The sequence below is a fragment of the Tigriopus californicus genome, chromosome 1 (genome assembly GCF_007210705.1).
Source record: "Tigriopus californicus strain San Diego chromosome 1, Tcal_SD_v2.1, whole genome shotgun sequence".
NCBI lineage: Eukaryota > Metazoa > Arthropoda > Copepoda > Harpacticoida > Harpacticidae > Tigriopus > Tigriopus californicus.
Window position 1 is genome coordinate 11,771,074 of NC_081440.1, and position 24,024 is coordinate 11,795,097.

The 24,024-nt window shown below is 42.3% G+C and overlaps 1 protein-coding gene across 2 annotated transcripts in view; it reads left to right on the forward strand.

Annotated features, from left to right (window-relative positions):
- Positions 1-24,024, forward strand: part of LOC131887226 (protein CLEC16A homolog) — a 63,080-nt gene that overhangs the window by 25,761 nt on the left and 13,295 nt on the right. Inside the window, exons 6-14 of one of the 2 annotated variants that reach the window (XM_059235784.1) lie at positions 3,499-3,697; positions 3,789-3,962; positions 11,085-11,520; positions 14,204-14,326; positions 14,400-14,557; positions 14,690-14,990; positions 15,784-16,093; positions 16,944-17,089; positions 19,577-19,819. In XM_059235784.1, the coding sequence (XP_059091767.1) occupies positions 3,499-3,697; positions 3,789-3,962; positions 11,085-11,520; positions 14,204-14,326; positions 14,400-14,557; positions 14,690-14,990; positions 15,784-16,093; positions 16,944-17,089; positions 19,577-19,819 (2,090 nt within the window). The remainder of the gene's footprint in view (positions 1-3,498; positions 3,698-3,788; positions 3,963-11,084; positions 11,521-14,203; positions 14,327-14,399; positions 14,558-14,689; positions 14,991-15,783; positions 16,094-16,943; positions 17,090-19,576; positions 19,820-24,024) is intronic. The other variant, XM_059235791.1, reaches the window with a different exon arrangement.

Consider the following 24,024-nt stretch of genomic DNA (forward strand, 5'->3'; position numbering starts at 1 on the left):
TGGATCACTCTATTTTTTCAACTTCAAATTGATCAGAGTTTCGATAACGAGCCCATTCAGATTAGAAAAGAATTCGAGGCAGATAGTTCCGAGTGAAATTGGAATGTTTTTTCGAGCCTAACCTTGTGCCTCCTTTTGGACTTGATATAGTAAAAGCCACTCCAAATTTGGATGGAAATATCCTTCTGAAGCTCACACAACTGAAAATACAAAACATTACAGCAAAAAGAAGCTGATCATCCCCGTTGGAACATCAGTCAAGCCGAGCAATCCTCAGAACGTTGTGCGAGGATCAGCCTTTTGGGAGCCAAGTGAATATCGTATTGACTCAATCTGGAAATGCTTGGATTGGGTTTTCGAGGAAGAAACCGAGGTCGGTGTTTACCCATTCCGAGCATGTGTTCGAGTACGTGCAAAATCAATTCAGACACATTTGCTTAATCTGCTGTTTGCTTGATTATGATTGTAGTCATTGGTCCTCATTTTTTTGTTCCAATTCGTGGTACAAATCTGCCAGCATTAAAGTTGACAATTTTTGACACCATTATATTTATTTATGGGCCTAGATGCAGTTCCTTGGGAAGGGTCACTTTAAAAGAAACTAAGGTTTCTTACTGCATTGTGTGGATAGGCTTAAGGTCTCGAAATGTTCGGGTTCACTGAACCATAAGACTGATAAATCTATCCGTTACACCCACCCAACCAATTCTGAGGGCAAATAAGAAGAAACCTTTAAACCAGCTATGCCATTTTGAGCCAGCATCGGCACAACTGCAAAAAAGGGAGAAGATGTCATTTAAAAACGGATAGACCAAAGAAAAACATTAGATCGTCATCCTAGAAATTCTCGCTAAAAACCTCCGAGGTGTGTTTCAAAATTGTCGGACTCTCAAATTCTCCCATCTTTTTCTCCGCCAGTCAAGGACGTTTCTAAATAGACAGATTGTTTGGTAGAGGAAAGAAGACTGGCGGTCTTTGCTAACGGTCTTGGGCGTCCTTGTCCTCGTCTTGCAACTTGTTCGGCTCTTCATCAATGTCTGCATGGGCCATTCACCCACTTGGCCTTCCTTGTTCCTCCCAACATTGTCGGACAGTGATGCTCAAGGGACGTTTTTGTTGTGCGTCCTTATCAATGACACCTTGACTTCATCCATCTTGTGCTCTTTTTCCATGTGTTATTGGTGGCTTACCTTCCTGCTGTAACCTAGACTGTTATCACGTTCTTTATAAACCTCGGTGTCTGGTTCATAGCAGACATAGCTTTGAACATTAGTGTTTTTTTGTATTTCATGTTGCTTCACTTTGTTTGTGAGGGCAAGTAAACGTATGTGAAGTGTTTTCTCCAGAGCGAGAGTTTATCTAGGAACCCATAGACAGCGGTTGATTTGTCATAAACAATTAAGCCACTTACTTGAGCCAATCAGATCTACTTTTAAAGACAGAAAGGTATAGTTCCAATAGGCAGAATAGCCTCGGGACTGATGTCTGACGCTTGTTTTGTACGATATGGTGGATGAGGCCAAGTCCTCAACCTCGGACCAGGTTCCGCCGGCCTCCTGTTCATTGGGCTGAATGGCTTATATCTGTCTTTTCTTTTTCCCTTGGTATGCTTTCTTTCTCTTTGATTCTCCAATAACTTACCTTATGCTGCCCGAAATGAACACCAAAACGTGGTGGGGCGAAGTGCAATATTCTATTGTTTGTGCTCGGATCCCAATCCGAAAGATACACACATCCTAATCAAATCCGCAAGTACCCAAACGAAAAGCCCGGCCATAATAATAATAATTTGATTTCATGAGTTTTTCGGGATTGGCTATACATAAAAGCTTTGCATTTTCCCCATCTGAACGGGTTCTGAGCAAATAGAAAAGAACACAATTTTTTTTGCAATTGACATTAATAAAGGTAACACATAAACAGGGTGAAGGCTGTTCAACTGGTCATTGTGGTCAATTGCAATGAAACATCTTGTCAGGAAAAATTACATGATGTCTCGAACAATGCAAAAAAAGATCAATTAAGGATTACTAAAAAATATAATATTTTAATCACTTTCTTCAGTTGTTTCCTGTTGGAATGGCAAAAACCCTTTCGGCCAAGCTTATCAAGTTAGTCCAACATCAAGCATGATAGCACATTTGGCTCAACACATTTGTTGTTCATTGTTCTCGACTCCCAACTTTTTTCGAGAACCATAATTTGGATCGAGCGGTGTCTGACTTAAGAGACGTAAATTTATTCGCGTGTCATTGAAAGACTGGACGTCATTATGACAGTTGAGATCATTATTATGGTAAATGGATTATGTTAATTTGATCAGATGTGAATAGTCAAAGACCCAGAAAAGACCCTCGAACCTGCCATTGAGAGTAGAAAAGTTAGGCCTTTGCACGTCTTGCAAGCCGAGATTATGCTTCAATAGAGGAGAAGGCCACCCACCCATCCTTCCTGCCTTCGTCTCCTTCAACAGATTCCTAGGAAGGTCAAAATCGAGAACTCAATCCTGAAGGACGCAGAAGAAGAACTTTGAAATCTGTAGCTTGGCTTGCTTAACTTTTCGCGTCGAGGTTAGAAGTGCGGTTGTTGGCATTAGTCTCGTCGTGGACTTTCTCACAGCAAGTGTTGGAGGGATGAAGACATCTTCTTGGCAGGGGTTTCTGGCACTTCATAAAAGTTGATGCGAAAAACTTGGACAAAAAGTGGACAAGGTAGAACGATTCACTTAGCCCTCCTCAATTGCATGCACCTTCGCCCGTCCAAGAAGTTTTCGCCACCAAAGGAGCTCAAGACATGACAATGGCGACCGACGAAATGCGCGGGAATATATTTCAAGGCACTCCCACTCACCAGATCCTGGCCTTCGAAAAGAGCCTGTTCCATAAAGAATTACCTCCCTCGCAATCTTTGAGGAGCCGAGTCTTAGCAAGGCCCAAAGAAGGGATATGGTTGTTGTCCTCACATAAATACAGTATATTGTAAGCTACTGAACATGGCCACGTCCGATGTGTCTTATGGAGTTTCAGAGCTGATCTAGATGGTCCACGGTCCACTTATGCAAAGACCAGAAGTGCATTTCACCTCGTTTTTGGTCCAGAACGAGGCTCATACCACATACAGTAGCCTTAGAGTCTTCGAGGTGCATGGTTTTGGATCCATTTGGATATCAATTTTCTTTGAGCTGTCCAAATGGATATTTCGATCAAACAACACAAGAACGACCGTCATAAAGTGTCCTACAATTCCCAGATGCTACGAGTCTCTCATGATTGATTATCAGAAGATGGAAAAATGGACATCTTAATTTTTCTCCTATCGACCTTGTTTTTTGAGGTCCAAAAAACATTTCTTTGTGGTTCCAACCATGAGCTTAATGCTAACCATGGTAGTCGATGGTGGCCTCAATTTTCAGAACAAAGGCAAAAAGATGTCGAGGCCTTCTTTCAATTTATTGTATTTGTCAAAGAAATTTACACCAAGTTTGTATTCCCATTGCAGTCACCGAAGTCTGGGACGTTTGAAGGATCTCGCAGCCGAACATTTGGACCACCTTCACTACTTGAATGATATCCTCTGTCTTCACATCGAGCCCTTAAATGCGGTTCTCACCGATCATTTGTTGAAGAGGTTGCTGATACCCCTATATATCTTTTCCTTGGGACGAAGATCCCAGAAAGACGGGAACAAGAAGTCTGAGGTGAGTTTGGCTAATGATGACAAATCCAATGTGATTGGGAACTTTTGAGTAAAGGACTTGTATTACATTTCATTTGGGTTGTATTTTACAGGATATGAAGCCTCATGTGAGTCGAATCTCGGCTCTGTTCCTCCTTTGTCAGATATTCCTGATTGTCACCCACAAGCCATTGGTTCGGGTCTTGGCCTGGATCATATTTTGTGGCAATACCGATATTTTCACCGAGAAAGGCGCTGCCAAGGTCTCCTTGTATTCACAAGGAAAGGTAAGCACTCCGACTCGAATATATTGCCCTATTTCAAGTCATCAATAGAATATCATCGGTGTTTTTTTCTCTCTCTCTCTTATTTACGTGAAATTACTTTTTCAAGTGTTCGTTATTGTTTACTGAGTGGGTTCCTTTTTAGATGTATTCGTTGGTACAAGTTAGTCTAAGCAAAAAGGATTAGATTTTTTATTGCTACAGTTTGTTCCCAAAAGAGAAATGAGTTTTGATTGAAATGCCCTGACACTCGTATATTCTGAAGGAATATTTTTAAATCCCAATTAACACAAGGTGTGGGTCGATCCCAGGTCTATTTACATTTTGTTTTGCTTTCTATAATGTTTGCCTCATTCATTCAAAATAGGTCATGTATTATTCTTCCCCATTCATGCTATGAATATTATCACACTTTTATCTGCATTTGTCAAGAGAACATCCAAATCATATGCGATAATCCCATATAAAAGTGAAGTCCATCTTCTACAAAATCACTAGTTTTAAAAAAGTTACCGAGTGGAAAACATGAGGAATATGTCAAAGCTCTTCCCCCCAACGAAATCGATCTTCAATCAGGATTGCTGTGAAACCTTTTTTTTGTCCACATTCTGCATTTTTACCGAAGCATTGGGGCTAGTCACAAGCCCTCTAGTGCGAACAATGTAAATCCGACCAAGATGTCATCAACTTCTCGAAAAAGCGATTACACGAAACGATGTCGAATTCGATGTTAATGGGGCATTCAACGTTTGCCATTCATAATGGGGTCTGCGAAAATCAGACGAAATTAACTGTAGTGAAAGGGAAATTTTCATATGTAAACAATAAGCTTAAGTCATATGCAAAAGAGCTTGGTGAAAATTGCGTCACCTCACACAACATCACAACTGGTCACTTTTATTACAAAGAGCTAGAACAAGCGTGTACAAACTAGCTAATCCATCGTCAGCTGACGCCTTGAATGGCGGTAAACGTTATTCTCCACCGATTAGTTGGCGGTGCTACTTTTTAAAATCTTAACCTGACCTAATCAAACCCAATCTAACCTTACCTAACCTAACTCAACCTAACCTAACACGATATTAATAACCCTTAAAGTCTCTATCTAAGCCTTTTTACATTTTGCCACAAATTTGAAAATAAGCTCCGCCAACTAATCGGTGGAAAATAACGTTTAACCTTGAATGGCTTGAGTGCTTTTTTACCCCTCCGATTTTAATGTTAGTCTTTAATGGTTTTAAGTTGATGACATAGTACCGACTTTGATACCAGTGAGTGGGACCACGCCCTCGAACAGTGGCCCCCACGAACCTGTGATATGCACCTACCCTTCCCATCCTTCCTCTGCCCATAACCCCCGGGCAACGTCTTTTTCAAGACGTGAGTTTTTAGCCCTCCAACCCTCTTCCTCTTCCCAATCACCCCTTCCTTCCTCTCAGCTTCGTAGTTCATGCCAGGAAGCCCGTTGGGCGTGGTCGACCCAGCAGTGGGTTGGAGCGCTATATTACTTTGATAAGCTTTGAGCCCACCCTTCTCTCATCCTCTCCTCATTACATAGCCGTGGATGCCCAAGGCTTCACCATCATTGGCGTCTTCATGACTATGATGATCTCGTCTCGGACCTCACATCCATCCTTCAGAAGGTGAAGAATCCGGAGAAAGTCATCATTGATGGTGATTTCAACATCCGTCTTGACTTGACCACATTTTCAAATCAGAAAATATTCCATCTCCGGCCTGTTTGGTCCACCCACTGGCCGTTTCTGATCACCTCCCGATTTCAGTCACCTTCAAAATGCCCAGAATCTTCCATCACCTGGGCGTGACTCGAAATGGGAGGTGCCTGGTCAATGTGCGGAAGTGTGCGGCTCAACTTGAGGTCTGCAGCTATCCATTAACACCAGGAACGCAACTAACGAAGCTGCAGTGACCCAAGGCATTTCGCAAGCACTCAAAGAGTCCTCTTCGGTGCAGAGCCGGAGAGGAGGACTCAAGACCCCTTGGTTCAGCTCATACCATCGAGAGCTGAGGGGTCAAATGCTCCAAAAACTGTGAAATGCCAAAACGAGCCAAAGACTTGGGAGCAATATGGGATAGCAAGAATTGCATATCACAAGTCTCAGCGGAGCGCCGAGTCAGCCCACCAAAGGTTGTAACTGGTGAATCTGCTCTCTTCATCGGCTTCGTCCAGGATGGCGGGCTTGTACAAACTTGCCAAAAAGCCTGCCACCAACTCGGAGATTCCCGTGAGTAAATTCCTCCTCCACTGTCAAGAACTGTTTGCATCAACATCGGAAACAATAGTGGAGGAGGTTCAGGGCTGCCTAGAAGAACACCATCCCCTTTTGCAGCCCTTCACAGAACTCGAGATGGATGTGGCCTTCAAGAAGATGAAGAGTAAAGCCCCCTCAACATCTGTGGTTTCTCCATACCAACTTTCACTTCTCCGGATCCAAGCCCAGCCCCTCCTTCAACATCTTTTCAGCCTCGCCCTCCATTCTTCCTTCTTCCCACCAGAGTGGATGGAATCAGCCATCATCTTCATCCATAAGAAGGGAGCCAGAGACATTCCAAACAACTATCGGATTATCGCCCTGGAGAATCCCTTCTTGAAGATGATGTCCACCCTACTAGATGCTTGCTTCTCCGGATTGGCCGAGGATACAAGGCGGATGTACGGTACAGCAGACAGAGTACTCGGACCTCACATCCATCCTTCAGAAGGTGAAGAATCCGGAGAAAGTCATCATTGATGGTGATTTCAACATCCGTCTTGACTTGACCACATTTTCAAATCAGAAAATATTCCATCTCCGGCCTGTTTGGTCCACCCACTGGCCGTTTCTGATCACCTCCCGATTTCAGTCACCTTCAAAATGCCCAGAATCTTCCATCACCTGGGCGTGACTCGAAATGGGAGGTGCCTGGTCAATGTGCGGAAGTGTGCGGCTCAACTTGAGGTCTGCAGCTATCCATTAACACCAGGAACGCAACTAACGAAGCTGCAGTGACCCAAGGCATTTCGCAAGCACTCAAAGAGTCCTCTTCGGTGCAGAGCCGGAGAGGAGGACTCAAGACCCCTTGGTTCAGCTCATACCATCGAGAGCTGAGGGGTCAAATGCTCCAAAAACTGTGAAATGCCAAAACGAGCCAAAGACTTGGGAGCAATATGGGATAGCAAGAATTGCATATCACAAGTCTCAGCGGAGCGCCGAGTCAGCCCACCAAAGGTTGTAACTGGTGAATCTGCTCTCTTCATCGGCTTCGTCCAGGATGGCGGGCTTGTACAAACTTGCCAAAAAGCCTGCCACCAACTCGGAGATTCCCGTGAGTAAATTCCTCCTCCACTGTCAAGAACTGTTTGCATCAACATCGGAAACAATAGTGGAGGAGGTTCAGGGCTGCCTAGAAGAACACCATCCCCTTTTGCAGCCCTTCACAGAACTCGAGATGGATGTGGCCTTCAAGAAGATGAAGAGTAAAGCCCCCTCAACATCTGTGGTTTCTCCATACCAACTTTCACTTCTCCGGATCCAAGCCCAGCCCCTCCTTCAACATCTTTTCAGCCTCGCCCTCCATTCTTCCTTCTTCCCACCAGAGTGGATGGAGTCAGCCATCATCTTCATCCATAAGAAGGGAGCCAGAGACATTCCAAACAACTATCGGACTATCGCCCTGGAGAATCCCTTCTTGAAGATGATGTCCACCCTACTAGATGCTTGCTTCTCCGGATTGGCCGAGGATAAGGATCTCCTTCCCCAGTTCCAATTCGGTTTCCGGAGAAGCCGCTCTACCACCTCTCCTCTATGAAATTAACATCAGCAACAAGAGGAGAGTGTACGGATGCTTTGTGGATTTCTCCAAAGCATTCGACAGGGTGGACCGAACGCGGTTATTCCTCAAACTCCGACTGTGGGGAGTTCCACGTTCAATCTGTGTCCTGCTGTCCAACATCTATGCGGGACTCAGATGCTCATTTCGTTCTGGTGAGGACCTATCCCCTTCCTTCTTCAATTCTGGTGGCCTTCCGCAAGGGGATCCACTATCACCAATACTATTTAACCTCTATGTATCCGACCTGCCCGAAACCCTCACTCACCAAGGCCCCATTATCCACCAATTTCCTGTACAATATCTCTAGTATGCAGACGACCTGGTTCTCTTGGCTGATTCAGCCGTGGAATTGCAAAATGCCATCAATGCACTCCACGGTTATTGCCAAGAGAACGGCCTTCAAGCCAATAACATCAAGACGAAGGCCATGGTTTTACATAAAGGTCGTCTGCCTCCCACCTCCTTCGAAATAAACAACAGTCAGATTGAAATCGTCAATAGTTTTAAATATGCCGGTTTCACCTTCACCACCCAACTCACCTTTACCAATCACCTTGAAATTCACAATGACACAATAACCAAGGCTAGGGCCAGGATCGGATACATTTGCAATAGACTTCCCCTCAAGAATCTCCCACTTCCAATGGTTCTTCAGCTCTTCCGGACCTACATCACTCCAATTTTCCTCTACGGCCTTCACCTTTGGCTCCCAAACTCCGCCCAATTCGCCCTCAAATCCGCAGATGCCACCTTCACCAAATTCTTCAAGCGACACCTCTGCGTGCCTCAATATGCCAATAATGCATGGACGCATTTTCTATGCGAAACCGGGCCCCTCACCATTGGGCTGGCAAGGTTGGTGTCCAACAGTGTTGGGAACCTGACCTTTCCGGAGGAGATGTCTGGACACAAGTTGTCCTTCCCGGTCAAGGACTTACAAACACCTTATTGTCCTTGGCCCGACATCCCTGCGGAGTATTGGCGGTCACGTACCTTTGTACGGCTCCCAGCCAAATGCCGTCAACGACGGGAGCTGACAAAGGATCTGTTCAATTTGGCCCATCTACTCTACTGCAATAACCAAGATTTCCATCATTTACCTCTACCCACCTGTCTTTGTAATGTCTGTAACTCCTTTCTGCCCTTTTTTCATGTGCATTGAACCAATTCTAGTCATCTCTACTGTCATATCATCTAGTCCACTATTTTATCATACGAACCATTTTATTCTTTTAGTCTCGTTGTTAAAATCTGCATATGATGTTTAACCAAATAGTTTGAGAGACATTTTACACTGACATATCCAAGAGTCGCAAATAAACGTTATTACAAAGTAGATAATGTTTCGACAGTGGCGAAGACTAAGTTGAAGAAGAGTATCTTTCGTGAAATAATCGTGTTTGAGATAAAATTGACCTCTTACAGACCTTCGAAAGCATACGGAAAATGTTTGTGGCTAACCCTATCAAAAATGACATCTGACAACTCTTGAAAATAAACTGCTCTTTCAGTTGATCGTTTTACATTTCTAATTACTAGTTATCATGCTTGGCCATGCTGGACAAAAATAATGAGATTCGATGGTGGTTTCATAGTTCCAATTTTATTTCAGAGTTGAGATGTATTTCAATTTCTGATAGCCACCCAATCACCCTTAGAAGTGATCTCTTCAAATGCTCTTTCAGTTAGTTCTCTTTTTAAATCTTATTTCAGCTCTGATTTTATGTTCAACAGGATTTTATGTTCATAATTAGCCCTCTTGGGAGAACTCGAGGATCATGAATTATGGCTGAAGGAAAATGCAGTGAAACTTTGAAAATGGTTGAATCTTCTGAATTTATACCTTCTACATTTTCAAACCATTTCATCCAAATGTTTGCTTTAAAATCTATGAGCAAACTACGAAGGTCAATGGGACTGAAAGTGTGTCTCACATCTTTGGAATGTGGGCTGTTAAAGCCCACGGCCTCACATCCAATCCCACCGAGAAAATCAACCTCGACTTCGAACGAAATTTATGGTCCATCAAACTTGCATACATAGCCTTGTACGATGTGCTGTACATTTCATTCTTAGCGACCTACCAAAAATAATGTCCTTTAGATTTTCAACCAGACATACATTTATGAATTCGAGTCTCTTGCAAGGATGAAGTACGTTTGACTAAATTGAATTCCTCTTCATATCAGACTTTTATGAGGGAAAAAGTACCTAATAAACAAATACTTTGTCACAGTCCGAAGAATTTGCTCAAAAATGTTTTGCAAGGAAAACGATCGTCTATGTTCAAACGATGCGCTTTAATGTAATTTTATCCAACAATTGAATTCGTCCCTTGAATTTCAGGCGAAAGCGCTTTGTTGGAATTCAAATATGAACATTCCGAAGTTGCAATTTCGCTTTTTATTCTTAGTATTTCGAACTACTAGAGCTATCTCCCTGTCTGAAAATGAAACACACGTTATTCAGCACCCAGGCTGCAAAAATGTGTAGCTTAAATGAATGCATCGTATCAAATGTTAATGCTCTTAAAAAACATTTATCAAATCAGTTCGTGTGTCTCTCCAACTGTGATATTTCCTTGGACATTTTGCATGCTCTTTGATTGCATGAAAGTGAGAAAAGCACGGTGAGAGTAGGTTTTTTTTCATCTCTAAAAGACAATGTAACGCGTGCATTCAGTGATCTTTGAAAAGCATGTTGTAACCATGTATTTTGTGTAAGACGCAAGGAAGAGTATTAATAGCAAGATTTCCCTCCAAAAAGAGCACAAGAGGAGAACATTCTTAGCATCCTTATCTTTACTTCTTTACGATATTGGTCTCTACTCCTGAGAGTCTCGTTTGATTCTTCTCTGAGAGATCCGTCCATTTGACTTCAAGGCTTCATTTGCAAAATTGCTCAAACCACAAGACCAAAAGACCCCTTTTGCCTCCTCTGACTTAAATCCCCATCAAACCTAAAATTACACTCATAACATCTCTGACGAACCGATCCCACTGATAGGCCAACTTATGAAGACATACAGTCTCAACTTGAAATTCATGCTTGAAAACCCCCTCAACTCCAGTTTTGATGGGTTCATTTAGTCAACTGCTAGTCTAGTGACACCTTCGAAAGCCCTCAAAAGTACCTTTGAGGATTCTTGCTCCCCAAGTGCAATCTCCCATGAAAGCACACCACATATCAGATGAGCAGAAATGAACATGCACCAGAGACAAATAAATGCATCGGGTTCAAAATGGCACTCATGATGATTTCTTGCCCATCTTGTTCATCTTATTCTTCCAGAGTGTCCTGATGAAACCCAGGTTCGCAGCGCCTCACGTAACTCTAGAAAAATCGCTCAAGGAAGAGATAGAACGAGAGGAAGCCGATGATGACGAATCCGCCACCAGTGGTTCATTATATGAAGATAGTCTCGGTCTACCCGATCTGCCGGTTCCCACCATGACTTGGCAGGAGAATCCCCACAATCTGTCCATCACCGACGAGGAGAAGGAGAAACGCCTGCAAGAAAGCGGCCAAATTGGGGGATCTGCGGGCGAAAATGTATCGGAAGGGCCAGAGATTGCCGATGGCCAGACGGGCGGAGACACGAGACAAGATTTCTCTTTGGAGAATCGCCCATTTCTGGAGGGCATTTTCCAAGTCATGTCTTGCGAGGAGAACGATTATATGGCTCTGTTCGGATTGTGTCTTCTTTATGCCATTCAACAAAATGCGGGTGAGTTGGCAAGGAGTCCGAAAGTTTTACACTTCTTCTACTGGGATAATCGGAAAAGTTTACGTGGGCAACGTGGTTTTATCCGGTTTCTACAGATAAAGGAAACCTTGAGGGGATTAATCTCTTTCCCTTTTGCTTCCATTGCACATCAAGACGGTAGGACAAAGGATGATGACGATGAAATGTCATTGTGGTTGTGGATTAGTGGTACATTCTTGCATGCTTCAGATTCTTCTTGGGAATCGGCCTCTTTTTACTTCGAAGATTTTTTGGTGTCTTTTTTGTTCCCCCAATTTCGTGATAGATATTTTCACTGACGACGAACACTTACATACTGAGCAGATGTTCCTCCAAGTGACAACACAAACTTCTGCTTGGTTTCTTACATTGGTGAAAATAATTGAATTAGTGCATGACATAATTTTGGGTCTGGTTTTTTTTTTACCGGTGTATTTACGACAAGTGCAAAATGTATGTAAGCATGATCTGTTTATTTATTGCCTCTTTCCTAAGGTTTTGGGGATTTGCTCCCACAGTGCCTTACTGGGATTGCATCCAGAAAAGATTTGATTACAATGGATTTTGAGTTTAATCGAAAATGCCCCATCCAAGATTTAGCGCACGTCCGACACCTCACGGCTTCTTTTATCATCCCATCGTAGTATTTAGAGCATGAATGGCGTCTCTCTCAAACATCTCCCCAATTAAGAGAAGATCGCAATTTTTTATATGAATTTAAATTTTGCCTTTTGGATCCGCAGTTTAGCTGAGCTCGTCTGACAACCAAGGACGTGTATTTTTCGGAAGTTTGGAAATCAATCAAGTTGTTTGGTCGCCCATCCAAGGTGGAAACGAATGATCCTGAAGTTGAGTCGGAGGGACAAAGTGTTTTGTGTTTTGGGCGAGTAAACAAGCCTTTTGAAATTAATCTGTTAGATCTTCTTTCTCATGTACAGAAGACGGTATTTCTTCTCCATTCTTGGCCTTTCTTGTTCTTGTGGTGTTTAATGGCTACATCGGAAGGCAAAACGGCCTCTGCAATCCCACCTAGAGCTCTCTAATGGAACCGTGCCCAAATCCCTGGGGTGATGTTAGAGTAAAACCGACCCAATCTTGGCACTCGTCTTAGCAATCTCTGTCGGATTTCTCCCGCCTCTGAAGTTGAAGCGAAACGATTAAGTTCTTTTATGTCTGTCCATGTTTGTTGATGTGAGTGCGTGGTTGGAATGATGTGTTTGTCACGGAAATGAAGTCATTAATTCTATGGCCATGATTTATATCCTCTCGGGAAAGAGAGGCATTTCTCCCCGAGATAGGAACAAAAACTTGACTAGTCAGCTTGAAATGACTAACTCTAAGCGAGAACACACCATTTGTCATCGGCGGGCAATGCCATATTCCCGAGCCGCACGGAGCCATGGGTGGATCATTCTCAAGCTAGTAGCATAGCAGCATCTACTGGAACACATCCACACCACACACACACACACACGCTCACAGTATACGTAGAGTACTCTTTAGACATGGAAAGGAATGGCTTCAGCCTGGGATCATAAATTTGCGCTGACTTCTTCTTCTTCTCCTTCTGGCTTTTCTGATGGAGATCCGGCCTCCCCGATCATCATCAACGAGGTGCTTCTCGTTCTCTCTTTGCTCTGATGCCCTCCTTTGCAATATCCGAGATATTCAGTCTCCTCAAGGAAGGATGGGTCCGCGCATTTGCCTTTATCCCTGGGTTTCTCGTGTTGGCTCCTGAGCCTGATGAAGACGGTCTTTTGGGGGGATCAACCGCTGTCGACGCTCTCCAACTCGATGTTATCGACTACTTTTCGAATGCATGAATCCGGCAGGCAAAGAGAGGACTCCTTTGAAAACCAGATATTTCTATCGAGTGTCAATATCAGGAACCGATTTGGTTGGTTGGCGAGCTGGCTGGCTGACTGGCTGGCTGGCTGGCTGACTGGTTTTGGCATGCCGCAAAATGTTTCCTGCCCACATTTGCCGCTTGCAATCTCCCGCTTTGCTCCGCGGTCCCTGGCCTGTCAAGTTTTCCACAAACTTTGACCTCGTTGAATGAAAGGAAAAAGAGCAACTCGGATGTCATTCGAATGGAATCTTCTGGGGCAAGAGAGGAAATAGAATTGGGCAGACTTTTTGCCATCGAACGGTTCAGAATCGTATGACTTTCACGCATGCATGAGATTTCAGTTTGTTGTAACAAATCTAGAAATAAGAAGATATCCATTGCCCCTACTATAGAAGTCAAGACCTTAGCATCATTGTTAACCCCTTGATTTGGCCATGTTCATTTTCGGTTATTCATACAAGGAGCACATTTCAATCTCGGTAGAATCCTCAATATCGAGAAACAAGAATGAGGTGATTGGTCGTCGTCGGCTTCTTGTTGCCAATCAAAACTTCAAGGGGCCCATGTGCACGCACGCCCTAAGTAATTCGATTTGTTTACGTCTGTCACGAGAAAGGTCCCAAAACTTTCCCACCTTTTCGTTCCATCGGAACAGAGGACCAATAGAAAAGGGAAATGCTCATCCGATCCACCAACCACAGGGGGACAAAAGAACTTGGTGCCTTTTTTGTTCCCCTCGAGAGAAGCAACACGGCCAAGACATCATGACCAAAAAAAACTGGCCTGAATGCTCGAGGATTTGAATCTGTTTTTCAGGTATTGGTAGCGAATTATTGGAAGGCGTCTTCATTCCCAGTCCCCAAGGGGAATCCAAAGGATTTTACAATGTGAAACTGATGGAAAAACTGCTCCACATCTTGCTCGCCTCGTGCCAATATGGTAAGTTCAGTGTGTCTCCTCCCGTTCTTCGCGACCGTTGACTAAGATCCCGTTCCCTTCCGCTACTCCCTAGGGAGCAAGATTCGTTTGATTACGTTGGAAATCGCCACCATGCTGATCAAATCTTTGGTGATCAATCCCGAGGGCCGAAGTTTCTTGAGCGATACTCATTTTGCACAAATTGAAGGGATTCGTGAAGAGAGTACGCTGTTGTTGAGAAATTACTACAAGGTGAGTGGGAATGTGGAAATGCATTGAATGCCTGATCTTAGATCTTAATGCACCCAAGGATATGCACATTTTATGTCGAACAGAACACCGAGCTAGAATCGATTTCAAAATCATTTTTTCCGATCCTTTCAGAGTGAGGAAATCTTTTTGGACATGTTCGAGGATGAATATCGAGCTGTCATCCAGCCACCCACTCGGATTGATTATGTCATGTCGGATGCTTGCTTGCTTCTCCCGCCCACGGGTACGCCCCTCTCCGGGATTGATTTCACCAAACGCTTGCCATGTGGTGAAGTGGAGCGCGCTCGCCGATCCATCCGGACGTTTTTCTTCCTCAGAAGACTTTCTTTGCAAGTGCAAGGATTGAGGGAGGACAAATTGCCACTCTCGAATACGGACAGCTTGATCCAAGTTCAAGATGTCCTTGATCTCAGTAAGAACCACGAGATAAACAATTTCGTTCAGTTTTGCAAAAAGCAAAGTAAGTAGGGCCATATTCACTTGTTTTTTCCTTGTTCACGAGAACCAAGTCTCTTCCAAGAAAAGGAACGGCGGAAGTCGTTCATAAATAGGTACATAGAGAAAAGGGGCACTTTTTGTGCCCTCTCGTTCCTTTTATGAACCTGCTTTACTTAAGACTTCCATTACTGGGCTCGTAAATGTTATGTATGACTTTGTGGGTGGAATCAAATAACTTGCCCAAAGTGGGCATGATTTGACCCCCCATGAAGAATCACGATTGATGTATCCGTGCAAATATAAAGTTCCCACCTTCCTAATTTAGTCCTCAAATTATGCCTTTAGGTTTAGAAAACTTTCAAGTACACAGAGAGTACTTCTGATGACCATTTTGCCCCCATAGGTAAAGTGGTCCGTTGACACGTTGATGGCCCATGATACTTGATTTATGCATGCGTGATAAAATGAGATGTATTCGTTTCCTGGTTTAAGAAACCAGTGAATATGTATATACGCAACATGATTTTTTTCTCATCAATCGAGGCTAAGCAATATACAGAAGTCGTGACTTGCAGCTTAAGCATGGCAGTAAATCATTGATTGCGACATTATCGTGACAACGTGACCAGTCACGTGTCGAGCATTAGCCCCCAAATACGTCAGGCCTTGTTCCCTTGTTTAGGCCCGTGTCGTAAAACACATAAATGGTCCCATTTCCTTTGATGTTACTTTTGTTGTTTAATCATGCTAACTATCCTCGATTTCAGACAATTCTGATTTGGTTGCTGTGAACGTTACAAATCGCGATAACACCAAGCAACGCCGATATCTCGTAGTGGATGTCTATCAGATCATTCTGGTTGAACCCGACTTTTCGCGTTTGGGATGGGGTGTGGCCACATTTGCAGGATTCCTGCAGGATTTGGATGTGCTTACCGATAAGGACGACTCGAGATGTCTTCATGTCACGGTCCATCGTCCCGGAGGATCTGGGATCTCGGCAGGATCTCGTTTACCCCTGCTCTCCGCCTCATTTACGTTTGATGATCACATCCGGTGCATGGCCGCCAGACAAAGGTACATTGACTTTCTTATGATCTAACTTGGGGCTAGTGAGGGAACCGTTGAATGTATTTCGTAGGTACACTGACTGAAAGTTCGTGTTTAGAGAGTGCTCATTTTCTCTTTGATTGACTGATTGTTGGGTACGGGCTATTATTCATGGCTCAAGTGGTTTCTTTGCCCCTTATGGATTGTAAGCATTGGAGCACGCTTCTAACAAAGACCAGTCCAGAAGCCTCTGAGAGAGCGAGAGTAATTTAACAAGCCCCAAATTATCCACAGATATCACGCTCTATTCGATGGGTCAGTGCCAGCTAGACAAGGAGCAATTCTCTTTCCCCGAGTCATTCATGAAAAGTTATGAGGTCTGGACTTTTTTACCAAGGCCATTTCCACATTAAGGAATGAGTTCGAAAGGGACAGAGAATGGTAGACCTGTTGCGGGGATAGAACCAAGTAGCATACGAAGGGTAAGGAAGGGAAAAAAGACTCTCCGGCCTTTCCTAACAGCTTCTGCTTCTGGAATCCTTTTTCAAGGCCTAGGTCACTTGCCTGTGGAATGTACTGAATGGAATGACTACGTAGAATATCTCATATCCTCCACGTATCATCTGAAATTGTTCAGAACCATTCGGTTAGACGATGGCCGTATCTTGTGGCTATCCCCTTTTTGCTGTTGAAGAGCACTCAACCTCTCGAGGATAGCCATTTCAAGCCAAAGTTAATGCCCACCATAAATTAGATCCTTAAAATGGACCCCGGGGGCAATTAGAAATCAAAAGCCCGTTCATGGGAATCCACTCCCACCCTTTAAACAAATGTTAGCCTCCTCCGCTCATTGGATTTTTTTTTTCGTTCCACTCAGGCTCACCAAAGGCCGCACCAAGGCTCGACAAAGAAAGATGCATCAGATTGCCCAATTGTTGGAATTGCCTGGCAACGTCGGCCCAAGCTGCCCTTCTCCACCCTCGCTTAATCTTCATTCCTTGAGAAAAGAGGCGGCGGCACAGCGTAAGTACTACCCAAATTGGTACCTTTTTCCATTGGTCGACCTCTTGGTGGAACAAGTTTATCGCATAATTGGATCTTCAAAGTACTTTTTTTTTCAAATTAATGTAGTTCTCAGATCCGTGTTGGCACTCTTGAGCTCGACACTTTAAAGTAAAATTGTAACGACGCATTTTCTTAAGGAAAATGGGTAGACTGCAGTCTTGGTGTTTGAGTTTTCAGAGAAATTCTACTGGTACGAATGCTCCTGTCTCCTATGGATTTGGTACAATCTTGTCTTGTTGTTTGAGACGGAACTTGAAGGACAGCACAAATGCTACCAATAAAAAATCATGTTTAAATTCCGATTTAATGAAAAAAGGAGCTTGGTAACATTGAAGCAATGATAAACTTGGATCGCTTATTGAAAGGATGATCCTAAAAGAGAGCCTGTTTGATTTTTTTCTCTTTTACCCATCAAATAGAGGATTTATAGGTAATTTTTTATGGAATAATTTTCAATCCGTGTTTTCACATCTCAAGATAAGCAATCAAGTCGGTTGTACTATCGCATCAGTCGAGCCTTATATTTTCTTGAATATCTGAGTTGGTAGATAAAGGAATCACATTCCTATTTAAGTAATTGTTCTATTGTCTCACGAAAAAAAACACAATAAGTCACTGGGTAACGATGGTCGTCTCGTACATGCAACATTGTTTCCTACAATTTGGTTTCACTCTATGGCTTGCGTCCGGAAACGAGTCCTTGTTAATGTTGAGACTTGGGGAGGCCTGAGTGATTTGCTTGGAATGGGTCGATTTCTCGAGAGTGACAAATAGGTTCTTGGGAATGGAACGAGGCAGAAAATTAGGAATTGAAGAGGCGTGTCCATTTTTGGACCACAAAATGGTTGTGGGACCATTTCTCCCGGGATTGACAGCACAGGGATTTGCTTCATCCCAAACGGATCTCGTGGTACTTCATAACTCAAAACACGACAATACGTCTTTTGCCGAAAGTCCATGATGAAAAGGGACTCTTCTTGTATTCCAATATTTGTCACATATCTCTTATGTTCAAGCTCTACAGTAGTTTCGCTTGAGCCAGACGGAGATGCAAGATATTGGGTAAAAGTACTCTGGAACATTTCGATCCCGGTTAAGGGAGCAATAACTTTGAAAAAGAGCTGTTTTCGAGAAAAGCCAACGATAACTTTCAGAGCTTCACCCGTGTAGTTTGGTAATGTGTTTTATTTTCATCTTTGGATGACTTGACGTTCCTGCTTTTACCACACAAGGTATGGAATGAGATGTACAGACGTACGGCGGATGGCATTTTGGATGGAAAGTGAACCGGAAAAAACGAAGCAATTCAATTCATGACGCTTCTCGAGTCAATTTTTAACTTTATAGATACCGTCAATGCAAGAATACGTCTCAAGATATTTTTGTACGTTAGTCAGCTTCGTGGGGTTTGAGCCCATTCAATCATTTTATGAGCTCAGACACAGAACTTCAATTTTTTCCTTAGTCTTCCCTAGAGCATGCGTTGTCTCCAATGAGTTGAATTATCATTGGGCTGCTCAAAAAATGCAACTACAATGGACGATAAAGACAAACAAAAATCCTAATGATGATTTAAAAAAAGGTACACATACTTCCTAAAACAGACCTATTATATTCCAGCGAATGGTTAAGAACGGTTTCTACATTACCTTAAATGCACAAGCCACCCAGATCATCACGGGTGAAGTACGCCAGGTTAATAGTTTCTTTTTTTTGTTACGTTCTGCCATTTTTCGTCATAAATATCCCTTCGAACTCTATTCTTGACCTCGTTATTAATGATGCAGATTTGAATCTGCTAAATATATTTTTGGGGGAACAATTTCTGAAATCATCGGCTTCATTTCTCTCATAATGAATTTACTAAGCTAAGCCCTAGAAATCCCTAACATGGCACAAGAATGGCTCTCTCATTGGTCGGGTTAAACCCAACCCTTGACGACTGTGATAGGATTAGCGAGTCAATTGAAAAGAAAGTCAAGTACCATGTTTGCTTTTCCCCTTAATCCCAAGTGAAATCCGACGAATTGAAAATATCTCCTTTGCAAGACGAAAACACGTTTTCGGTTAGGCAGGTCCGCTCTTCTCCCAAAGACCATAAAGCTTGTCTTATTATTGCAATTTGGCTGTGCTTGCTTGTGCTACGCTCCGCATCTCCCTCAAATGAGGAGTGTTCGTTCGCTTTCTCATGAATGCACAATGCCCTAAAGGAGTCCAAGACACGGCTCACAAATCATTTGGACCACTGCAATGTTACATTAACCTTGGTTCGAAAAGTCATCCATTAAGCCAGGTCTGTCTTGCTATTATTGCTCTTGCTCTCTGAGCTTTGGGCCTCGTTTTCTAAAGCGATTGTTCCATAATTTATCTCCTCATCCCACTCGTGTAGTAAGCAATACGTTTAAGTGCAATCATGGACCTTGTGTTTTTTGTATGATTGCGCAGGTCGAGGTCGATCCAGTTCTGGAGTGAGCAGTGGTCATTCATCACCTCGAAATGGTCCTGGAACTGGAACAACCTCCTCGCCTGCCTACCGACCTTTATTTTCGATGGCGGGTAAGGTTCCCGGAGCGGCCGCGCTCTTGCGAGAACAATCCTTGAGCACTGCCGAACGACAGAACATTGATCCTCAAGCTTTGAACCGCTCGACGACGGCCACGGCCACTACCGCGGCGGTGGGCGCTTCAGGTAAGAAGGATCATTTATCCAGGGATGAATGGGTCCAACCACTTTTTGAGCCGTACAAGTCATGAGATGAACATTTGGTTGATGTCGAAATGGCATCGGGTTATGTTGAAGGGGATGGATGGGTTGAATCAGTTCGGGTTTACCTTAATAATCTTGAGACGAGTATTGGAGGATACTGGAGGGTTGCTGCAGCCATGACTTGATGGCTTCACGAGAGTCAAGGGTTTTGCTACTGTTTCCTTCCCACTAATATGGGTCAAGTGGATTTCCCTATCGTTACAAAATTTGCATGACTCTTTAAACGCAGAATGGGATAACAGAGGGCTACGAAAAAAATTGGTCAATTAGGTAAAAGTGATTAATTTCTTATTATCACGATGTTTTTAATCGTTTTTCCTTCATATCGTGATTAGAGATAGAGAAAATTGCGATGACATTTTTTGCATATTTTGTTGCTAAATTGCATATTTTGCGAATTTTCCCATATAGCAATTTTCTCTGCATATTTTGTTTGAGTCGTTTTGGGGACAGAATTCATTACAATGGATAACCCCACAAAAAGTTCGAGTACATGAATTTTGAATTATTTTAGCATTTTCATGGACAAACATTATTGTGTTTATTCATGGTTAGCAGATATCAAAACTATCTTGACGACATGCAACTGTCAAAACTCCCTAGAGCCAAAGCATAATGGACAAAGTGACCACTAACCTAACCTGTACCACGGTTGGACAAAAAGAAGATATTTTCCAATTGCCGACTTATTTGTGGTTAATGTATTCCAATCAGGGAAATTATTACCGTGTCAAATCCACATCAAGTTGATTTTTAGGTTAATTTTGGAACTCAATTTTCCTTTTGAATTTAAAAAAAATGTTATTCCTTTCGATTTAGCAGGGCTGTGCATGATCCGAATGCCTTTAGTACCCTGTCATAATTATCATAAATTAAAAAAAAAGGCGCGTTAGAAGCCGTTGCTACTACAAACTCAGTTCAACTTTAAGAGGAAATATCAGCTCTGGAAATTGAGCCAATATCAAGTTGTTGATTTCACGATCAATCATTCCCTTTACATAAAAAATAATTCAAATCTTTTGACGATATCGTGGATAGTGAGAGTAGTTTCAATCAGAATTTTTTTAGTTCTCCATCCATCACTCAAGCTAGTATCAATTTTTCTTGAAATTGGAGTATGACTAGGAATGAAAGTCAGTTGGAAATTACCAGTTACAATTCATCATTAGCGACAATTTTGCACTTGTGAGTTGAAACCTTCCTCATGTTGTTATTATGATTTCCATGTGGTTCTTCGCAGATGTTTATATATATATTAACCTTTTCTTTAACCCAGCTTCCGTTATTTCGTCCACACCCATTGCAATAACCCTAAGACAGAGCACCACAGAGTCCGAAGACGACACCCCACATGGCACACCTACTAGACGCATTCTCAAAGCTGGAATGAATACACCCACACCCATTGCCAATGACGAAGAGTTTTTTAACAACGATGAGATCTCTCCTCCCCCAGATTTGCTCCCNCATTCTCAAAGCTGGAATGAATACACCCACACCCATTGCCAATGACGAAGAGTTTTTTAACAACGATGAGATCTCTCCTCCCCCAGATTTGCTCCCCATGGAAACCGAAACAACTCTTTGACGATCAAATTGCATGCCGCCGCATCAAAATAAACAGTAACATACCATGAACTTATTGACTTGCATGATTGATGTTCCTTCTTTGTTTGTTTTTTTCGTTCGGCTTGTTTTAAGAACTCTAAGACACTTGACGGCCAGGAATAACTCTAACAATGATGTCCTCGGATTTCATCGTATCAACGGGATGGGTTTAAACTAGAGGGCAATTAATGCATATTTACATATGTGTGTCTCATACAAAAGAATTTGTTTTCTTCGATGGAAACCAATTTTCATGGGTATTATCTTAACAATCAACTATGCAAAGAAAACCAACCAAATGTCAATGTTGAAATCTTTCACTTACAAGGACCGGTTTTCGAGGGTATAATGTTCACTCTCATGCACGCAAAGGAAACCAAACGCCACGGTTAAAATATCTATTTCAAGTCTCAGTGTTTCACGAGTGGCTGGAAAACAAGTTACCGGTCACTCGTGAAGAGAAAGAATATTTCCACGGGTCAGAATTGGCTTTGGGTGAAAATCATACCTTGAAAACCAATACTCATAAAAGAAAACTGTGTTCAATAGCCGTGTCTCTCTTTACATATAGTTTATTTAAGTTCGGATTTCAAAAAATTCATAAGGTCAACACCTTGACCGTGTGTGTGTGTGAATCGAATGTATTTTGCATTTAAACACATGTATTCAGCTAAGGAGTAGCTGGTCATTGATTACATGTACGCAATTCTTACGAGTACAATTGACGTTAATTAATATGAAAATGTGTATAAGTGTATAGATGGACTTTCTTCAAACTTCACTTTGCAGTTGTCAAACTACGAGCAAAGAGAGCCCCCTGTTGTGAATAAATAGCTATTCTTTCATGACTCACTCATTGAGCGGTTCGAAAGAAAGTTTCCAATCACAAGTGAAGAGAAAACAGATTTCCATTGGTCAAATTTGGGTTTTCTTTTACAAGGACCAACTTTCAGCGGTATAAAGTTCCCTCTCCAGCATGCAAAGGAAACCAAACGCCACCATTAGAAATCTTATTTCATGGCGCTGTGTTCATGAGTGGCCGGAATCTAAGTTTCCAGCCACTCGTGAATAAAATAGATATTCTCTAACGTCAAATTTGGCTTCGAGTGGTTTCGAGGGAAAATCATACCTTAAAAACCGGTTCTTGTATTAGAAAACTGTGTATTCAATAGCGGCGGCGTTCTTTGCATGCAGTTTATTCAAGTTCGGATCTCAAAAAGTTGATCGCGCTATTTTATACCCTCTTGTGTGAAGAGAAGCTTGGGCAAGCCCCGGTTCTTCTCTTCAAACTCGACGGCATGAAATGGGCAAACGCATTCACGGTGTCTTGACCTTGTCGACTTTCTTCAAGCCTTACTTTTATAAACTACACGCAAAGAATGCCCCTGCAATTGAACAAATAGCTACATTTTATGCCAACAGTATTTCAGGCGTAGAATTTTGCCTTTCGACAACGAATTGGAAACTAATCGCCATTAATTGAATTTTTTTCTTGAAAGTTTCCTGCCACTAGTGAAGAGAAAGCAGATTTCTTTAATTCAAATTCGTCGGTTCATTCTTTTGAGTCAAAAATATGCCTTGAAAACCCGTTATCACAAATGAAAATTGCGTTTTCACTGTTTGTCACACATGAAGTGCATTCATGCTCGGATTTCAAAGAGTTGCAATGGACAACACCATTGACGAGGTCACCTTTTTTGCCCCCTATTTTGAAGAAAATCTTGGGCAATTACTCTTCTCTTCAAACTTCTTAATATGAAAAGGTGCATCCGTCAAAGTGGTTTTAACTTGTGTTTTAGAAGAGAGAGTGAGTTCAGCGCAGTATTGCGGTGGGATTTTGAACCTTCAATTCCGTTCCAAAACAATGAGTTTACAAGGGTCCTAGATCCAAACCAAACACATCTTGGTAGATCTTTGTGCCTGCAGGGTTGGTTATAAGCAGGGTTCGGAAAAAATAATGTTTTTGAGGGCCAAATGATCACTCAAAAACCTGTTTGAAAGCACCAAATAATCCATTTTCACAGGAAAAAAGTCTCAAACTCAAAGATTTAAGCCTATTTAAAAACAAAAGAGCCACATAAAAAGACAACATTAAATTGATTTTCAAAAGTCTGAAGCAATTACCAAAGGTTTCAATATATCTCATTGTTTCAAAATCTTCAAAAATCAAAATGCCTTCCCGGGCTAAAATGCAAATGTTTTTATATTTGCCCTTTTGCGTGTAAAGTATTGAGGTTCTATTTGCATTTTTAAGAGAGGCTTAAGCTTTTGCCAAAACAGCAAGCTGGAATAATGTGAGAACTAGAGAACAACTCATAGATTCCAACACACCAAGATGATTGGGGTCAATGCAATATGCAGTATTTAAAGGAGGTGCAAAAGGTATCTTTTACAATGCATCTTCAAAAGTATCAATGAGCATTTTCTTCAGCCATAATTCAGAATCAATAGTGGTGAATGTCAAGGTGTACGCTTTTGATTAAAAAAATCATTCATAATTTAAAATGATTTCTCTACCC